We start from the raw sequence: 20,988 nt of genomic DNA, 5'->3' as shown, positions 1-20,988 counted from the left end.
ATCATAGTGATGCCTGTGGATTATTGCAGGGACAATGTTTCAGTTCCTGTTAAATTTTTAAATGTCATTTCTTAGTGCTCCAGGCACTGCAAACAAAGTCCCAGTTACCTCTATTGTACTGGGGCGGGGGGGGGGGGGGGGGGGGGGGGGGGGGGCTCTCTCAAATGCATATTTCACAACTTGAGCAAATAAAACCAAAACTGTCTGCACAGACAGATTTGCAAATAAATGTGTATCCATAATATGGGAAATAAGACAGCAAATGTTTCAGTTGCCTTCATGGTTTTGCATTAGATAATTTCAGTGTTTTCTGCATTCTTGTTACACAGAAGACATAAGTACTTCATCTAAGAACATCAGATGCAATAAATTAATTTTACATTGATGAATCTGAAACCATTTAAGCTGCAGTACTTTCAGAGAAAGACCTTGGGAAATGATGACTCAAAGCAATGTTCTCCCTGCTAAATCATTTGACTCAGTCTTGTAACCAAGTAATGGCTGCTGTATCATTTTTTAGTGTCATTTTTTTTTTTTTTTTTTTTTTTGTGCGGAGACAATGTGTTCTCGTTACATTAGAAAAACCCCAGATGGATGGTTTTAGTTTTACACTGAAACATCACATCCTTTACTTTATCGGCTTTTATTATTACATTTGTCACTTTGAAACTACTTGGCATGGACTTAGCTATTGATTATGTGTCACTTTATGGGCTAAAGGGAAAGCTCAAATCCCATTTGGCCACTGCTTTAATCAATGTTCACACTGGTGTCAGAACTGTCCAGTTCTATTATCATGTAGGTGAATTTAATGAACACCCTCCTTACAAACTAGATCGAGTAATAATCTAGTTTGTCTGGAGGGTGGCTCAGAACGCCATTTATCGCCATCTTTAGTCTTCTACATATCCACTTACCTGTGATAGACCAGGCATTTTGGACAACATTCAGTTTAGGTGTGTCTGGTTAATAATTAGTAAGTATTCAGGCAACTAGCCTGAGGTTTTAGAAAGCTGTTGGTAGATTTTCATATGCAGTTATTTGTGTCATACCTATTTATCTCCAGTTGGGGGCAGAAAAGCTACTGCTGGGGGGTGGGGTGGGGGGGGGGGGGGGGGGGGGGGGGGGGGTGTCTAATCTTTGAATAAATAAGCAGGGAAAGAAGAGGATGACAGTGTGAAAGAAGAAGAATGCAACCTTCATGAGCACCTTGTAAGTGAAAAATTCAGCAGTGAGGAGCTGTGCACAAAAAGCTTTTGCCAGAAATGGTATACATACTTTTGTTTTAAGAATTTCTGCATTAAGCGTCATAGATGTAGTATTGGTCACAGATGACCTAAGATACTGAGCTCCACCTTAAGGACTCCCAACCCCCACCCGCAATGCCTTAAATAAATCATCACCTTGCACCACCACAGCCCAGGAATGAAGACTGTCAGCGTGTTATTGACTGAGATAAAAATCTAAGCTCTTTCCAGGCTACAGTATTCACTTGTAAACAATCTAATTGGAATTTTAATAATTATTCATTCATTTTTATTTTATTTAACTAAAAGTAACACCAGACTAAAGATGTATTTGAGGAGCTTTCACACAGGGTCCATATTAGAAAGAGTGTCTCAAGGTTATTATATATAATAAATATATATTATACTAAACTAAAAACTGAAACTAGGTGTGGGGAAAAACATTTAATTAGCTGAAATTAAAATTAAAAACAAAATAAATGAAGCAACACTGTGTGCTTACCAAGGTGTTAATATAAAATATACATTTTTGGTGTCTGTGTTTATTGATTGAGTGTGTGTCAAGTATTTGTATTGCTGTACTGTATGTTTTACTTAAATCTTGCCTCTGACAACTATCACCCATTACGCTATACAGAAAAACTGAATCTAACACTTAAGAACTAATAAAACCTACACTGAAACTGAGCGTTCTCAGACAATAAAAACAAAACTGAAATGAGGAAATGAACAATTAAAAAACAAAGCAAAAAAAAAAAAACAAGACATTAAATGTAGTGTTATTCACTGTGCTCTAAATTAAATATAGCTTTCAGAAACTGGAAGCAGTGGTTCATGCGGGTTTACTATTTCAGATATGAGCTGAGCGGTGATATTACCGACGGTCCCTGAAGGTAGCGGCAGAGGAAGACGGGTTCCTGGTAACGCTGCCACAAAGCTAACGTTAACCAAGTACTGCTGAACGGTGTGAATGCATGAGCTTTGCAAACATGTACTTAGGTGTTTATCTGGGCTGTTTACCAATTGATACCTACCTCATAAATTCCTCAAAGGCGCGTTAACACATTCATAATGGAATTTTTTAACGAGCCAAGCTAGCCCAGCTAGCACACTTTGTCTTCGTCGCAGCCACAATCGGTTGATTAGCTAACCAGAACGAGTTGTTGTTAGCTTAGGGCTAGCTTGGTGACTATGGCGATTGTGTCTGGGTCCTGTGCCAGGGTGAATGGGTCTAGAAACGGGCCCCCCGTATCAGCTGCACCTTCTGGATCCGTTGGGCAGTCTCAGCCCATGATAGCAGTGTGGGAATGGCAGGATGATCAGGGCTACTGGCGGCCTTACAGTGGCCAGGTGAGCGCCTACATCGAGCGGTGTCTGTCACCGCGGGGCCAGAGAGGAGGAGCACCCGGCTCTACGAGCATCTGCCTCGGACAATCAGACCCCAGCCTGTCGCCTTACCTCATTGACATACCAAGCTTGAAGCAGTTTCGACAGGACACAGGTAAACATATCTAACACGCCATGGCATGACCTTTATGTTTATTCCTCTTTAACGTTTTGCCTCAAACCTCACAGGCCCGGATGGCTATAACGTTAGCTACCTAGCATTAGCTTGCAGGGGCGCTGTTGTTTTGATTGATCTAAGCTGAGAAGTATCCATAAAGTTACTGAGCTTTAGCGTCATTTTATCCCGTCCACTTATCATTGCTATAGGTCAGAACATTTTGAGATTAACACGCAAAGGTACTTTGACTAAAGGGTAACTTCACAGTTTGTGGTAGAGGCGTTTATTATCAAATGAAATTATACAGCCATGTATGTAATCTGGCATTGGTTCTGGTGTTTACATTGCTGGCATCTACATATAAGTGATAGATCAGCGTGCTTTTCTCTTATGTCTAAAAACAAACGTTGTAGTTTTCATTAAGCTTATTTTCTAAAAGTGAATGTGTTTGTTTTTTTGTTTTTGTTTTTTTCAGGAAAGACCCGGTCAGTACGTAGGTCTCTGTTTGCCCAGTCCTCAGGTCTTGGTAGTGGTGTTTACTGGGAATGGGCTAACGATGAAGGAGGCTGGACCCCATATGAGACTCGAACTTCCATCCTTTTGGAGCACAGCTATCAGGCTCGCCAAGGCACAGCAGACCTGGGTCCGCATGGATACAATTATATAGTGGATCTCACATCTCTGGCCCAGGTTAACAAATCAACAGGGTTCAGACGCCAGGTGCGACGGCAGTGCAACCTCCCCTACCCGCTGGCCTCCTCTGGACCCCCAGCTATCCCCTCGGGCCCCGCCTGCTCCTGCCAGCAGTGTTTGAGCCACAGCAGCACCGGACCCATGCCGAGCCGTTCGCGACATTCCTTCTCATCAGGGAGTCTGAACCGGCCCAGCCTTCAAGGGACAGGAAGAGCTGCAGCGGCTCATCCTACTTCTGTCTACTCGCCGTACCCCAGGAGACCCCTCTCAGTTGGTGGCATGTCCTGGGGCAGCCCTTGGCCTCCACCAGCCTCTGGCAGCCAACTTTCTGCACCACTGACCAACTCTACCAGTGCCAATGGCTTAAGGTTGGTATCTGAAATCTAGGCTATACTGTGTGACTCAGGTGTGAGGGGTTCATGTTACGAGGTCCTCTGTCTGCTTTCCTCGTCCTCTTTGTCTTTCCTCTCTCTGTCTGTGTTGACCTTTCTTGTAAAACAGGAAAAGCAGAAAAAATGATCGGTATCTCCAGTGCTTCACTGGTATGTTTGCTTTGGCTCACTTCCTGTGACTCTTGTCTGTGTCATCACTGACCTCCCTTCCTTTTGTTCCCATTAAGAACAGAAAGCTGACTTGCAGGACTAATTGCTTAATTCAGTGGTATAATAAGTATGTAGTTCACTTTGAGCTTCTCTAGAATCTAATTTTCTTCTGCACTGAGTTTCATTTAGCCTGCTCCCAGCTACTGGAAATTAATCCTGGTGTATTAAAACCATGGTTGCTGAGCACCTAGCAGGCACAGTGTTACATGTTATGAAAGAATTCTCTAAGTTTTTGCAGTGAGTGATTAAATTCACTAAAGCCAACACTTGATTTCTCATCAAGTTGTTGGTTTTAAAAAGAGAAAACTAATTGCTTAATGTTGTCTTACAGCCAATTACAGTTTTAACTGCTTGATATGTATTTATTTTTTCACTTTTGGGTGTGGATGCTAAAGGAGGTACACCCATGCATTTAAAAGAAAAAAAATGTTGTTGCATAATGGTACATTATAATACTCCTCTTCAAGTACTTTATAACTGAAAAATGTTACAAGCTTCCTGTCTAGTGAGTGCCTCCACTTTTGTCTATGGTGCTCCTTGTTCTGCCCTCTGCCTCCACCTACAGCAGCAGATCTCAGAACAAGGGCTACCATCAGCAGCTGCCGACCAAGACGTCACAGCTGGAATCCATCCAACCAGGGGACAAATGATTCTCTAACTTGGTGCACTTTCTGCAACAGTTTAGCTCCTGGCCTCAGCTCTCTGTTGCTCACCGTGTGGCTCTCATGGGTCACTGCCACCTAGGGTTCTGTTCGCCCCATCTGCGCCAGCAGATTTCCCAGCGGGTGCCCTTGTGACACGAACTTCATGGTCATAAACACCCGTTAGTCTGGGTCCAGCATCCCCTCACCTCTTTTTTTTTTTTTTTTTTAATTTTTGTTTTTCATTTGAATTATATTTAATGACTAACAAACTCTCCCATAAAACACTTTTAAGCTCAGTCACTGCATTATGTTTAAATTAATGACTAATCCCGTTAAACAGTCAAGATTACAATTAACTACCAAAATGATTTGGAATATAATCGAGCATCTTTACTGCTGAGGACATGCTGTCATAATGCAGAATCATTAAAGCAATGGCGTTCAGACTTTAGAGCATAGGGCTCCTTGACTACAGAAATAGACCTGCACCATCTCAGCACTGAGCCACTTTTGCAGCCCTTTAACTGGATTTAGTTTAGCGCTCCATCATACTTCAGGACTGACAGCTGCTGCTTTTTCTTCTTTTGGAAAGTAAAGAGATTCATTGAGCACATATCCATCAGTATATTGACTGCGGTGTCACGCTCCCTGGTTGCACTATGCACATGCAGTCACTGTTGAGTTGTTGTTAATCAATTTTAGACATAGATAATTAGTCATTCACTGAGCTGAAGACAGTCAGTAAAGGTAAATAAGCCTTTTTGCAGTTACTCCCTGACAGGTTTAATTTTCTTTCTTCTGGATCTACTGCCAAAGCTTTTCCTAATGTCACTGACTCTGTGAGTGCATTGGAAACTAAAACCGTTCTTAGTCTTCGTTTTGTTCTTCCTGTCTGGTTCATTGTGGCTGGTTTTTTTTTTTGTTTTTTTTTTTGTTTTTTTGTTTTGTTTGGTTTTTTATTTTTTTGTTTTTTTAACTGACTGTCACTGTCTGTGTTTCCTGCCCTCCAGTGTTCCTTCCATCTCTGTGCAGCTGAATGGATCCACCAGCGTGAGCTCTGCCCTGGCAGGTAAACGGGTCACTGACCATCTATCCTTGGTGTAACCTCTGCTCTCTCTGTCCTGTAGTACACCTCTCAGTCAGTTGCAAGTTTTATTTAGTAGATTGTTAGTATTTTACATGTCACTCCCCTGCATTTTTTTTTTTTTTTCCCCCTGTGAGTGTCCGTCTGTTTGGGAAAAAAATATGCCAGAAAAGGCTGGAAGGAGGGAGGTAAAAATAAAAATGTATGCCCCCTAAATGTTAAAAGCAAAGATCAGAGAGAAGCTTAACAGATACCATCCCGTTTGTCATAGCAGTGTCCCCAAAAACAGCTTCTGAAATAGCTCGATTTTTCTGCATGAGCTTACGCAAGTTTCCTCATGCTGTGCAAAACATTTGGCTCTGGATGCAAAAGCATGATTAACTTCATCCTTCAGACTTGATTCTGCAAGACAGCTGTGGACCCCCCCCGGCTCCACCCAGCACTGGTTTTTGATTGATGTCTTAAGTCTCTAACAGCGTAATAGTTAGAAGCACTATTGCAGGGTTTTTCTTGCATATACAACAATTTTGGTGTGCACCAAAGAGGTTTTTGGTTTTCCACCAAAGGAATATCACCAGGACTGCGATACGAGTGTCCTACTATTCAAGCTTAAAATTCATTTTAAAATGGTCAGAAATAATAAGAAAATGCATAGACTTCTTTTAACTAAGGCAACATATAGTCTTTGCCTTATATGCGGACCGCTTATGCTTACGTGCGTAGACCCTGCTAGACTTTGACAGAGCCTGATGTGTTTCATTTGAGTTAATCATGTTGTGAATATGGATATGCAAAGGCTTGGTGTGACAGAGGAGGATGCTAGGCATAGGGTGAGACGGAGGGCAATGATCTGCTGTGGCGAGCCCTAAAGGGAGCAGCTGAAAGAAGAAGTGTGGGAAATCTCTAACTTAATGCTGCAGAAAATCTCAGGATCGCCCTGTGCAAAGCTGTCAAACTTATTTTTCTTAGTTACTGTAGTATTTTCCCCAAAATCAACATTCAGGATCCTGCCATACGTGACAAAATGTCCACGTGCTTCATGTCTTATACACTGCAGTGTTTTCTTGTAGCTTTGTCATAAGCGCACTCATGTTTGCTTGAAACTAGGCTTGCAACCGTGTATTTAAAAATAAGATGAAATATCGATATCATGTCAGTAATGCTCATATGATAACATAAGTGGTTACAGACTCACCTCCATGCATTTGTATCTTTGAGTTTAATTAATTTGCCAGAATTACAAAACAGTCAACAATTATATTGGTAAATTTGACTGCTGATATTATCGCTGATCTTCAGATTTTCTGTTGATATTGCAGTAATATTGTTATGATCGTGAGTTTCTTGACTGTGATAAGCATAAAGTGAAAACTGGATATCAGGTCAGCCCTGCTTGAAACATCTCGGAAATTTCTGCTCTGTAGTTTCCCCTCAAAAATCCCCTCAATTTGGATTTTTTTTAAAAGTCAAATGTTTGCCTCAACTTGAGTAGGAAGTATTCATAGTGTTGCATTTTGCATATCCAATTACTGGTATCAGCATAATGCTAACTCATTTTTGTCATTTCATATAGTTTAAATACAATGAGGTGGAGCTGCTCAATAAGCTAACACACCTCTTAAGACAATGGGCATATATATATTGACCAAAAAGTTTTTTTTTTTTTTTTTATACGCATCTGACTTTTCAGGTTTGTGTCAACTATGAGAGCATTTTTTCCTCTTAGTACATCCTCTTAGGCTTCATGCAGACTTGAATATTGTAATAATGTACTATTTTTCTCATTTTTCAAGTTATGCTACTGAAAAGATTTCAGTTTGTTCAAACTGCTGCAGCTTAAATCTTGACAAAAACTAAAATATTTGATCATGTAACAGATATTCTGGCCCCTTGTCACTGGTTACATGCAGTGTAGACTGCGTCAGACTTATCTTATTTTAACTGTAATTGAGCCTGACCAATATAGGATTTTTAAGATGGATACCAATATTAAAAATCCGATATATCGGACAATTTTTTCCCTCCTTTACTTTTTTAATCTTATGAGCTATAAATGCAGATATTGATAGATAATATCGGCCCACCAATCTGTCCGTCGGGCTATATCAAAATGTATGTACAAGAACCACATTCAGTCTAATGAAGCCAGTGCAGAGGTGCCAGAAGTGCAGTTCCCTTAATGGCTACTTGAGGCTCTTTCCAAAACCAAGTCAACCCCCCACAGACGTCCATGTTAAAATGCCCACCTTTAGTAAAGAAAGCGTTTGCAGCCTAGTTGTAATAAACTGCTTCATTCGCTCTTTAATAACAACTGCATGGGGTGACTTTTTTTTTTTTTTTTTTAATTTAAGGGGCACGACCACATTGATTTACTGGTGTGCCAACAGCCATAGCCACTAACTGCCAAGCTGGTATAGAAAGACTGTGTTTGATTATTAATACTTGTGAAGTCCCGTTTAATGCCGTAGGTGTACTATGCTATATTTCCCACCTGTGAATGACTCATGGTCGCATATTTTTAGCACATTGATTTTTCCTGCAGTGGTGAAATTTGAGGGTAGTTTAATTCCATATGTCAGCAGGTTGTAATTGTCATAAAATACTAAAATTGAAAAGCGCAACATTATTTTGTTCTCTGCTGCTAGCTCTTGAAATTATAAGTCAGGATGTGGGCTGTGATAAGCCGACTGAATCAATGCAATCAGCCTGGAAGGAGGAAGTGGATCAGAGCCTCATTAGTGAAAGCACTGAACTGAGACTTTTGTAAAAAAATTTAAATGGAAGGGCACTCATGCAGTTTTTTCCTCCAAATTTTCAGTTTTAATGCTCATTGGGTTAGTAATGAATATAAGTACTATAGATTGGACAGGTGATTGTTTAGTCAAGAACATAAGCACTGCTGGCTTCTTAACGAGCCGGAATTTACTTATTTCCTGCTCTGAGATTGCCCCGTACGCATTCCCAGGATAGCTTTGTCACAAACTGGTGCACACCAGTGCTTAAGTTACCTGAATCATCTTTACACCAAATGACATACAGGTGGAGCTGCTTACATGAACGTTGCGCTGCTCAGGCCGTCACTGGCCTGCCATTTTCACACTGGAGAAAACAGGATCTTATTCAAGGTGTTAAATTGTGACCTATTATTAACTTTGCATAACATGAATGTAACAGTTTCATTTTATTTATTTTTTTGAGGAAAGGAGGAAGCCACAGAGTAGAGTAAGCGAGTAGAGCTGGCAGTGGGCAACAATTGTGTGTTGGTGTTGCTAACCGTGCACTGTGTGCTAGCTAACAGCGGCTACGGTTCAGGTAGTTTGTGCTTGATGTCCTCCCTCAGATTCCTCGGGATGTTAAAATAGAGCCCAAACACGACTGGATTTTCACTGGGAGGGGTTCTGCTGTTCTTTAAAGCTGAGCATTTAGTTGTGGTAGATTTGTGACATGCTAGCTTTACCAGGGGCAGTTTGCACTGGATTTTCTTTTCATTATATAATGGAGTTATGCATAAGACTTTTTGACAGCGGTGATCCTCTTTGGCTCTGTTTCTCCTGTTTGTACAGTAGCGTCTAATCTCACCATCTCATATTTTAGCAGTCTGATGCTCAGTGTTCCATTTTTGTTACATCTTACCCTTCGTAAACTTTATTTTAATAACTTGATGATATTTAAAAAATAAATAAATAAAAATCATGCCCACATTGACAATCTGGCATTTGGAATCAAATTTTTAATGAGTTCCCTTCAGGTCCGACCCTGCAGACTTTTCCACTTAAAACTGCTGTTTGGTCTCCGGTTCAGAGACGCCGCTCTAATCACCAATGATGATACTCAGCAGAGACGAGTTTGACGCCCATGAAAATGATAAGAACCAAACTTCCAGTGGGCTGGGAACGATTCGAGGTGCACACGGAGATTGTAAAACTGGTCCATTTAAATAGTTTTATATATTTTTAAACATGGAGTTTTAAGCAGAGCTGTAAGCTGTATTTGAAAGATGTCTGCAGTTCTGGAAGATTAAGTGAACTTGCTTTCTTTTGAATGACTCTGAAGTCTGTGGTGAAGTGACCCCACTGCTCACTGGATATATGATGGTTTGAAGTCTTATTGAGTACAAAGTGGTGTTGATTTTGCATGTTATAGTTCCATTTAGAGTAGTAAAAAAATGATGATAAAGCGGGTTATACTTTAAGAACCTAACACTGTAGCCTTCATCACATCCTCAGCACCTCATATTATAAGAACATCTTCATGTCTTAGTTAAACTCTGTTAAATATTCTCATTAATAAGTATCAGATTATAAAGAGGCTGAGTAGCCAAAACATTTGCTGAGCAACAGCAGTTGTGTAGCACAACTAGAGGCCCATCATTTGCTAATAGTTAACTTTAGCTTCTAGAAGCACGTCAGGCAAAGTCAGGCCGTACCTGCCAAAACCTCTGACTGCACTGCAGTCTGACTTTTCATTTGTACAAGAATGAAAATTCAAGTTTTCTTTTCAGGAGGTACATCATGTCCTTAAAATGTACCGCATTTAATCGTCAAATTGCAACTTTTAGTCAACCTTGCAGAGGCTTATTACTCTCTGGTAAATCATTCCCTGTAGCTTGACCGGTCAAACTTTGAGCTTCTGGGCACAGTAAGTTCTCAGTGAATCTTTTCCCAGCTCCAGGATACTCTGTGTTTTGCCCTTAGCCCATGAGATTTATGTTAGCACTGCAGCAACATTAGGCCTGTTTGCAAAATCAGCAGAGTGGATCTGAGATAAGGGACAGAGACAGTAAACCAGGCTCATTTGTTAAACACAAGCAGTAAGTGTTTAATTTGAAAATCTCAATGCTGTCTGAGTCTGATGTTTTGTGTAACTGTGTATGGCAAGGCTCGCAGTGGGAGCATCAGCGGCTGCTACATTTCTCATGCCTCCTGATTTGTTCCCTTTCTGCTCCTGCATATCTCCACTTGCCTCCTGCCCTGCTTACCTGCCCCACTCTGCCCTGTTCCATCCTGCCTCGACCCAAACCAACTCTCACCCTACCCCCCACCCCACCCCACCCCACCCCCACTTCCAGGCATGGCCTCCATTTTGATGTCAGCAGTGGGACTCGGCGTGCACTTCACCTCTGCCCCCCTCCCTCAGCAGCAGCAGCAGCAACCGCCACCGCATCAACAACCTGCTCCTTTTTCTCTTCCTCCTCCTCCTCCTCTCCTTCCCCCAGCCAGCAGGCCCATCAAGCCCCACAGCAGCAGCAGCAGCAGCACCAGCAGTTCAGTTAAGAGAGCAAAGAGGCAGCACAGACGAGGTAGCTACCACGTCATCAACCCTCAATCTTCCTCTTTTTCTCTGTTGTCATTATCCTTTGGTCTACTTCTCATCACCACAAGCTTGAGGAACATTTCATCCTGCATTGACTCACTTTCATTGTACAGACTACCTGTGACAGCTTTGATTCAGCTAATCAGGCTTTTCTGCTGCTGCCCCCTCCAGTGTAATTCAGGCTGTTGAAGTCCTGCGTCTCATTAGTTTTAACTGCCAACTCTGCATTAAGTTGTGCGAATGCAGCAAAACAATCCTCTTGTTTTCAAGTCTATAGACAAGTGTGTAGATATGAGTGACAAACTTTAGGAAAAAATGGGGAGACAGTCAGTGTGGATAAGGGGAAATAGCGTGTCAAGCAGCTCAGAGTAGCGCTACACCCTCACTGAAATACTTTGATGGCTTTTGCTTTCTTTTGTAGCCCATTTATTATAGCACCAGATCATTTTTTGGGGGGTGTTCACATTGTCATTTTGGTGCTAAAGACATCAGTGATGAGTCCAGGAGCCACTGCTGCAGGACAGAATAGCAGTTTGAGACATGTTAAAACCCTTACTGTTCCAGCTTCTAATGCAAAACAAGACATTTGATGATATCAGGAAAAAAAACTGCTGGCGTTTGAGGCATAATCTCTCTTTGTTCTTTACAGAGGTCCTGCATCAAATCACTTGGATTTAGTGTGTATTAAATAGGATTTTTTTTTCCATGTTTCTCAGCTGGGAAGAATTAGTTAACCTTATAAACCTTTAAAAAATCTGGATCTAAATGGCGCTGTCTTTTGCAATAAATGTAAAATGATGAAGATGAGCATTTAGTTAGCTTGCAGAGTTGTCTTTCCTAAACAGACTTGACACTCACGCGTGTGCATTTGAGAGAATATGGTGACAAAATGTAGATGGTGTCCGTTTCCATCCCTCATGTTGCCACTCAACATTTTACGGTCCCTTCTGTTAAGCATTCACATTGCCCCTCTGCGTCACGCATTTACATCGGCTCTTTCTTGATTGGAGGATGTCAGCCACAATTTAATGTTAGATGGAGTTAAAGACAGGGGAAGTGTTTGACTAAAATTGTATATTGAGATTGTGACGCAAGCCATTTCATCTCATCTCATCAGAATCTGTCTTCTTGTAGTGCTCTGTATGCTTGTTGGACTGTTTCAGCTCATTCACTCATTGACTTTGCATTTTCTCTTTTTGTTCCGCTTTCAGTCTCAGCTCACAGATCTGAGGAGGTGATTCAGCGCTATATGGAGGTGGTGGCTGGAGTGCCAGATGAGGTAAGTGTTTGGGCTCCGCCCCGTCTTCTCCCAGAGCTCGGGCTTAAACTTAAAAACAAAGAAATGTTCATTTATTGTTTTGATTCTCAGTTTTTGCATCATATTCATGATCCTTTTGGTCAATATTGAGGTTAAAATAATTTTACACAGTTGCTTATTAAACATTCAGCTGAAGTCTTTTTAATACTGGATTTCCTTGAATTTTAAGTATAATTCAAGTAAAATTCAAATGAGTAGTCAGAGACTGAACCACCATCGTCAAGGCCTAAAACTCCCTTCACATCCAGGGGCTCAGTTTATGGATCGCCTCCATCTCACCCTGTCCCTGGCATCCTCCTCTGTTACACCTTCAGTACACCTTAGCCCCAGACTTGTTGGTGTTTTGACACCTGTAACTGTTTCTGTACCTTCTCCTGAAACTCTGACTCTGATGTCCTCAGTACAGAGCTCGTAGACCAAAAGGCTCACTTTCTCTTATTTTGGCTCAAGCGTAACTAAAGTGAGTTTGGGCTTTTAGGGAGAGACGATTCAAACACGAATTCAGCACAATAATTGGTTTATGTCAGTTATCTTGTTCGATAATCATTGTTGAGCCAAATGGTAATTGGAAATGAAATTCATCTATGAACTGAGTTTGTTTTGTGTAATTTTGCACTGAACACACATTTTCATGTACCTTCAGGACTGTATTATCTGCATGGACCAACTGTCCAACCCATCTGGCTACGAGACACCGTCCACAGAGGAGGGAGGCCAGAGCATCCAGCCAGACACAGTGGGAAAATTCATCAAGTGTGGGCACACCCTGCATATGCTCTGCATGCTGGCCATGTACAACAATGGAACGAAGGTAAGGGACTCGTATCAGTGTAGCTGCTGCTACACCAACCAAGGTTTCCCAAACAATCGTTGATTCTTCTAAAGCCAAAGACTGAAAGATGCCGACTCACTGACTGCACTTCCTAACTTGCCCTCGCTTCACATGCAAACACCGATGAAAGGCCACTTCAACATGGCGGGGATTTTTTTTTTTTTTCTTTTTCTGTGATTTGGTGACACAAAGAATGACAAAACAAACACTGATCAGTGCAGATTGATCAGCGCTTCTCCTGTTTGACAGCAGTCTCTCATGTGTCTTACTCAGGATGGCAGCTTGCAGTGCCCCTCATGTAAGACAATCTATGGCGAGAAGACCGGCACACAGCCTAAAGGCAAGATGGAAATTTACAGCATTGCGCAGTCGCTGCCAGGCCACCCAGACTGCGGCACCATCCAGATCATCTATAGCATACCTCCCGGCATACAGGTACTTCTGCTGCTACTGTTACTGCTGCTTCTTTCAGCTGCCCCGTTTCTGCCTCCATCTCACCCTGTCCCTAGCACCCTCTTCTGTCACACCAACCCTCTGCATGTCCTCCTTCACCGCATCCATGAATCTTCTCTGTAGTCTTCCTCTTTTCCTCCTGCCTGGCAGCTCCATATTCAACATCCTTTGTTCAGTACATCCACGATCCCTCCTCTGCACATATCCAAACCATCTCAAACTGAGTTATCCCTCAGATATACTCATTCCTAATCCTCTTCCCTTCTGGTCACTCCCAGCAAAATTCTTCTGATCTCCAACTCTGTCAGTGACACCATCTCCAAGCCACACATCATAGCGGGTCTCACTGACCGAAAAAGCATGTTCGGGCAGATGGTTCAAATACCGGCTGGTGGTTTTTAAATGGACACGGGTTGGTGTTGCTAGACTTGACAGGCTGTCAGAATTGATAGCACAGTTTCATCTGCTGCCCCTGGAGAAAATCATTTCCTGGCAGTTAAAAGGAACCAGAATCCTAGAAACTTCTACTTTAGAAGTAGACCAATTACTGATGTTATAAAATGTTACAATAAGAAGATGAAAAGGTCAAAACTTGGCAACAACTTCATTCTCAGACCATCCTCGATGTGGGCCACAATCACGAGTTCAAAGAGAGCTGGGAAAAAAAAAAGAAAAGCGGAAGCTGCCAGAAGGAATGAGTTTTTACAAGCAAAGAGGAGGAAGGCTGTCTTCTGTTTGGACCAACGGTGTCTTGATGAATTTTCCCCAGCAGGATTGGTCTGAGTTTCATACTAAGAACAGAAAGATAAGGGTAATCTCAAAATCAGGAGTGTTTTGTGTGTTCTGTATCTGTGCCAGTGCTTTTGGACATTTAATTAGAGAAGGACTGGAAGAAAAACTGTTGCCTGGGCGACAGCTTGTTCACATTAGCCAGGGCTTTCCAAAGTGGTTTAACAGATTGATGCTCAGGCTTTGTTGTAAAAGAGCCTTTCCCCACATCCTGCTGTGAGCAGTTCAAAGTTACTTCCTCCTTTATTACAGTCTCTTGGGAAAAAGCCCAATTTCTTTCCAATTTCTTCTGCCTGAAGATTGATTTTTATTTATTTATTTTGATCAAAAACCCACGTACACGGCTGAGCTGAAGTTATAAGCACTTAAAATGTAGTTTGTATTGAGCTGTTGGTTCACTGTTAACAATCTGCAAAATCTTTGATTAGATTATCTGAGTGGTCCAAGGGACAGCTCTCTAATAATAAACTTTATAACGTACCATTCATCAGTCACTGTGTGTCCTCGTCACCAGGGTCCGGAGCATCCTAACCCAGGCCAGCCGTACACCTGTAGAGGGTTCCCCCGCTTCTGTTTCCTGCCAGACAACGACAAGGGCAGAAAGGTAAAAACATCAACACGCCACCTCTTTCTGCTGGATTTAAATCAGCACTGCTCACAGGTGAAACACCATCTACCCAAACACCTGCATGATGCTCCATCGGGACTGCAGTGTGCTCTCGTCATTAAATGAGTGCTCATTATGGAGTTGTGTTGCTTTGATGGTGCATCGGTGGCTAATCCCATGCTCACTAGTAACCACAGTTGTACTCTTTGGCGTCTATAAATAATCTCTTAATGTAATTCACTAATGGAAAATTGGATTAAATTATTCCAGTTGTAGTTTATCTGTGCCGGGCCTCAGACTCACTTCCAGCATCAGTCCCTGGTGGGATGCTGCCTGCGCTGCGTGGATTTGAGATAATGAGAATATCCCCCGTATTGGACACGCAGCCTGTGTTACAGTGCAGTAAACAGTAGTCAGAATGGCGTTCAGCAGTGAGCGCAGTTTACCTCCATCAGGCGGCATTTCTGCTGTGATTAGCTGCAGTTACGTAATCCTGCTGGTTTCCCATTTCTAGTGGCAGCTGCTGCAGCTGTGAGCACTGACAGCAGGGAATCAGGGTGCCAGGGTTACAGTGCTAGCCATCCACTGTGACTCCTCCAAATTGGACAAAGCAAAATATATAATTACTCATTTTGAATTTGTTAAGAGTGACATGAAAGCTGAGATGGCTCTTTAATGAAAAATGTTTGTTTTTTTCATGCCATAATGCAGCAGATGTTTTCAGTGGCTTCAGATCTGGACCGCAGGGAGGCCAGTTTGCATCCAGACATTTTACTACACAGTGTTGTGTTGCTGGAATGATGTCATTCAGCATTAGTGGTTCTTTTACAGATGAGCCGTGTGCACTGCACATTTCCTTTTTGGGGATCTTGTTTATATCTCTTCTTTTTTTTTTTTTTTTTTTTTTTCCTCACACTTTACAGTGTAAGTTGCATTGATCGTGAGCACAGAATCGAGTCTGTTTTTATTGCAGTACTTGAAGATTGTGGCTATTCAGTGCTGGTTTTCAGCCTTGCTTCTTGTGTGCAGACATTTGTTTGGATTCCCTGAACTTTATGATATTTTGTACCATAGATAATAAAATCCATCAAGTCATTTTTTTTTTTTTTTATGATGTGAAATGTTCATCATAAATTGTTGAACTGTCTGCCCATGAAGTCCGTCTTTACTTTGAAACGCACAGCCTCTCTGAGGGGCTTCACGAGTGCTCTAAGGCAACAGCCAGAAAAATTACTTGTTACACAAAGAAAAGTAGCAAATCCAAACATTAAGAACTGGAAAACAGCGAGAGAAGCTTGGATGATAAAATTACAATCCAGCTATGTTTCAGCTTGCACTTCACATCTGCTCCTCGTGTTTCTGTTTAAAAAGGTCCTCGAGCTGCTGAAGGTGGCGTGGATGCGGCGTCTCATCTTCACCGTGGGAACATCCAGCACGACCGGAGAGCCCGACACAGTGGTGTGGAACGGCATCCACCACAAAACCGAGATGATGTCCAACTTGTCGGGCCACGGCTACCCCGACCCCAACTATTTGGACAATGTTCTGTCTGAGCTGGCCTCTCAGGGCGTGACAGAGGACTGCCTCAAACCCCCAGGAAGCAGCAACAGCACCAGCTAGGTCACAGCTCCGAGCTTCGCACGCTTCCACTTACTGCTAACCACCGAGAGTTATCCCTTCCGAACCCTGCTCTGTGGCCAGGTGGGCTTCCTGCAACATCTGTATGTTAATAAATTCATGTCAGCGTCCGCCCAACCCTCATTAAGTGAGCGGAGGGAGGGAATGTGAGCTAAATAAAAGCCTTGAATCTTCTTTGTGAGGAGACACAGTGGAGTATCTGCTGAGAATTGTTTGAGTACGTCACATATTACAGGAGACCGAACTCAAAAAAAAAAAAGAAAGAAAAACAGGGCTCCACTGACTCCGAGCCTTTCATCAAACCTCCATCAACTGGAGTTTTTTGCGTGTATGTGTGTGTGTTTTGGACTCTCCTTTTTTTTTTTTTTCCCCTCATCAAGCCTCATCTGTATCCTCTTGTTAGGTTACCATGAGAATGGGAGCTTACACTGGGGATAAAAAAAAAAAAATCTCACAAGCACTTTAGTTCTGACGTTGCATTCAGCTGGCAAGATGTGCGATCTCCCTGGAAAAGGGCAGTGCTGTTTTTTTTTAAATTGGTAACTCATTCCGTCAAAGTGTTTCTGCTAAAAACCTTCATGTTTAGCTCAGTGACGCCAACACCTCACGTAGCAAAGTTCATATTGATGAGAAGAGGCAATACTTTACTGTTGTAAATAAAAAAAAAAAAACTGAATTAAACAAAAGTATGTTTAAAAACAAATTAAACTTTTAACACTACTTCTGATTTGACCATGTTATATTTAACACAGTTTGATGAGCAGAAGCACTCGCATGGTGATTTTATTTTTATTCTCTTTTTCGGATTCGCAGTATTTACGCCCGGCGGCATCCTGCAGTTCGAGGTTTCATCACTTTGTGTTTTACATTTTGTGTTGCCATGTGTGAGAAGGAGACAAGGTGTACAGCTCCTCGATGACCTCAGTTCTCCTGTCCAAACAGATGTAAACGGCTGCTGAGATGAGACAAAATTTAAAAAAAAAAATAAAGCTCTGGATGAGATAACTTTTAGTGTGACAATCAAGGTCATCGAACTCGTCTCGATTTAAAATAAGTGCGGCCGCAGCGAGCATTTTAATGTCCCTGCGGGCTGCAGCCTCCTGTATTCATGTGCATTATTCTGCTCACAGTATTGCAGTACAGTTGCTCAACCGAGTCTTGACATGTATACAAACAAAAAAAGAAAAAAGTATCTGCAATAAAGACATAATGCAAAATGAGCCCTGACGTTGTCTCTTGTGTGCTATAGCAGGATTTTAAAGTATCCCAGAATCTGTTATGTGAGCTGATGAAACTTTAATCTGCAGGTTAGTGTTGCAGTTTTTGCACTTTGGGGTGCTTCAGGTCCTTGTAGATGGCCCCCCACTAATTAGCTGTTGTATGACCACTTGGGGGCAATCATCATGGCTAATGGCTCTCAGTAGATGGCTCCCTGTGGCATTACAGATTAGCTGTCATCTTCCAAAGGCGAAAAGAAGATGAGCACAGAAGATCTCCAATGGCGCTGCAGGAGGTCACAATAACAGGTATCATCTTGAGTATTTGCTTTACTTCAGTCGGTCATGGTGAAGACAGAGCTGAGGGAGGAGGCCAAAGCAGTCAGTTTCTACTCTCACAGTGACCATCATCAGATTTCAATTATGTCAGCCAAGCTTGTCTCCAAACACCAAAGATTGAAGAAGTAATGGAAGTTCTTTAACACTGATCACCCTGACTTTCTTCATCCTTATAAATCAAAAGTTACAGTTTGTAAATGTGGGAGATGAGAAGCAGAAAAAAATCATTAGAATAAAACATAAAATGACTCCTACAATAATATTTGATGTTAGGTAAACAAAGTATCAGCTGGTTCTCTGTTGTCATGAAGATTAAAATTCTAGCTTGAGCACCTCTTAAATAATTTGAGGAGACAGAATAATGTAGATGAGTAACTACGTTTTTGTTTTTTTACCTCAAGTCTGTGAAGCTTCCTCAGCTCACAGTGAAGCCAGGGTTGAAGTGCCTTAGACATGCCAGCAGGGGGCGACTCTAATTTAAAAACTAAGTGAACGATTTAAGACCTCAGTAAACATGTCGATGATGGGTTGATGGGTTCAATCTATAGTTTTAGGACATGAAGTTGAATTTGTAAATTGTGGTCCCCCCCCTCCCCCCATTAGAGTCAGAAGGGACCATAAAGCAGGGTAAGCAGCTAGGCTACCCTTTCACACCATGTTTTTGAAACACACAGACGGTAACTGGGGAAAAACAGCCTGAGTCAACAAGGAGAATAAAGCAGGGTATGCTTCAGAGCGGCCCTATTATGGGATTGACAAGTTGCTACTCCAAGAACGTGCAGAGTTAAAAAACTCCTACACTAACACTTTGTGTTTGGGAGACTCTTGGTTTTGAATCACAGGCTGTATTTAAAAGATGGACGAAGCCACTGTGATGTCATCCATTGGTTCTGGATTTTGAAGCTTCAGTTTTAGTGTTTTAGTTGCTGATATCTTTGTTTCGGGGAGGCAGAACTTACGAGAGGGTGGCTCAGCTAAATGTAGCAAGCTTGGTTAGTGAGCTGCTTCCATAAACTGCATTTTAATTAGCGCCGAGTCGCAAACACCAACAACAAGCCAGTAATCTTGTACACATTAAACCCACCTTGTGTCAATCCACTAACGTCACTATCACTTCCTGCAACTGAAAACTTCTTAAGCCTTGATTATACTTAATGCAGCCGCGAGCCTGCTCAGGTCCAAGTGACATAAATTTCACCATCAGATGGAGAAATTTATGTCTACACAGGCCTCTGTGTAGACATCCACAGCCATTCCTGCCCATTTTTGTCCACGGGTAATTTACATTAGAATGTACCAACTACGTGTGCATCCCAGGCAGCAAACTCCAGCTCTCTATAACTGAGAATAATGTTAGATCATTAGCAAATAGGACTATTTTCAGAAGTATTCTTCATCTGTCAAAACAAATACCACCCAATTTATTAACAAGTGCTACATTAATTTATTAGCAAATTTCCAAAGTACACATTACTGGTACTGTCTGGTACTGGTACTGTGATGAAATGATAGTCCTGTCATAACTCTTAATATATGTGGTCCACCTAAGGCACCTTGGAGAAAGAGTGAAAAGGAAAAGATGGCAAAAAGAACAATGATGATTAGCCATTCAATCCTCCCACCTGATCAACAATAATCATCTAATTATGCTTTTTTTAAAGAATAACTTTATTCATCCCGGAGGGAAATGTATATGTCTGGCATAGCTCATCTGCTATTTGTATGAGAGTGGAAAAGCCTGATGGCCGTGGGTACGAATGATTTTCTGCATCTCTCCGAGGAGTCTTCACGTACTGATGTTTTTTTGTTCCATGAAGATGTTATAAAGTGACTGATAAGAGTTGTTTAAGGTGGCTTTAGCGTGCATTTCTTCACCACCTCTCCGAGACCGTGTCCAGTCTGGCTCCAATTGCAGAGCCGGCTTTTATCCAGTGAGGTGGGAAGGGAGAGGAACAAGACTGAAGTCTCCTGAAATTATGAACAGTGCCTCTGGATGTTTAGTCTGTATCCTAGCAACAGTTTCATGGAGACCTTCACGTGGAACTTCGGCTGTTGCCTTGGGTGGAATGTACACAAGTATCGTCTTGGTACACAACACGGTTGCATACCAGCTGCCAGTAATTCAGTATCAGGACAACACATCTTCTCCTCGACAGCGACACGTGTAGGACCCCCACCCCACTTTTCCAGCCACCAGCCTTAGCATCTCTGTCCAACCGTATGACGGTAAAAACACATTCTGAGCCGATCAACTGATGTGAAGAAACAACGACTATGACCTTATGGCCAAAATATCTGCTTCATGTTATAGAAATATCAACCTTACTTTTCATGGGATATCACTTTGTACCACAGCCGCCAGGCAAGTAATAAAGAGTCCATTATTATTATTTACAGCGGCAGCCTAGCACAAGACAAAGTTATGTAGCAGAACACATCTAAAAACATCTTAATGCTGTCAAAATGCTGCCCCCTGGTGGTGACATTTATATATACGCTGCAGAAGGAAACTACAAAAAGTACCTTTAAAGCGCAGTGTGGTTAAAAGTTGAACTCATCACACTGGATGCACGTGGTTTGATCAGATTCAACTGGCTGTGGCTTAAGCAAGAAACTTATCAAGAAATATGACAGATGGGTCAAATAGAGGTGACGCAGCCTGCATCAGGCACCTGCCACGGCATGACTCCAGGTTTATGAATAGACTT

At 42.0% G+C, this 20,988-nt stretch overlaps 1 protein-coding gene across 2 annotated transcripts; it reads left to right on the top strand.

Moving 5' to 3' along the window:
* Positions 1–2,134: 2,134 nt before the first annotated feature.
* On the top strand, positions 2,135–17,944 carry dtx2 (deltex 2, E3 ubiquitin ligase). 2 transcript variants are annotated; one of them, XM_030746775.1, is made up of 9 exons: positions 2,135–2,748; positions 3,227–3,812; positions 5,701–5,759; positions 10,843–11,073; positions 12,299–12,366; positions 13,049–13,216; positions 13,511–13,672; positions 14,994–15,083; positions 16,458–17,944. In XM_030746775.1, exons 1-9 carry the CDS (start codon positions 2,439–2,441, stop codon positions 16,704–16,706), a joined length of 1,923 nt encoding a protein of 640 aa, XP_030602635.1. In that variant the 5' UTR covers positions 2,135–2,438; the 3' UTR covers positions 16,707–17,944. The 2 variants fall into 2 exon arrangements, with proteins under 2 accessions (XP_030602635.1, XP_030602636.1); XM_030746776.1 differs by lacking the exon at positions 10,843–11,073.
* The last annotated feature ends 3,044 nt before the right edge of the window (positions 17,945–20,988 follow it).

Source organism: Archocentrus centrarchus, chromosome 14 (genome assembly GCF_007364275.1).
Source record: "Archocentrus centrarchus isolate MPI-CPG fArcCen1 chromosome 14, fArcCen1, whole genome shotgun sequence".
In the NCBI taxonomy this organism is placed as follows: domain Eukaryota; kingdom Metazoa; phylum Chordata; class Actinopteri; order Cichliformes; family Cichlidae; genus Archocentrus; species Archocentrus centrarchus.
The sequence above is the reverse complement of the archived record's forward strand: the minus strand, read 5'-3'. Positions and strand labels throughout refer to the sequence as shown.

What these genes read in the sequence shown, in the direction of transcription:
- dtx2 (XM_030746775.1), top strand. Translation starts at nt 2,439, where the DNA reads ATGGCGATTGTGTCTGGGTCCTGTGCCAGGGTGAATGGGTCTAGAAAC. An exon ending in ACCAGTGCCAATGGCTTAAG is followed by an intron (nt 3,813 to 5,700) that starts GTTGGTATCTGA and finishes CCTGCCCTCCAG; the next exon opens with TGTTCCTTCCATCTCTGTGC. An exon ending in CGTGAGCTCTGCCCTGGCAG is followed by an intron (nt 5,760 to 10,842) that starts GTAAACGGGTCA and finishes CCCCACTTCCAG; the next exon opens with GCATGGCCTCCATTTTGATG.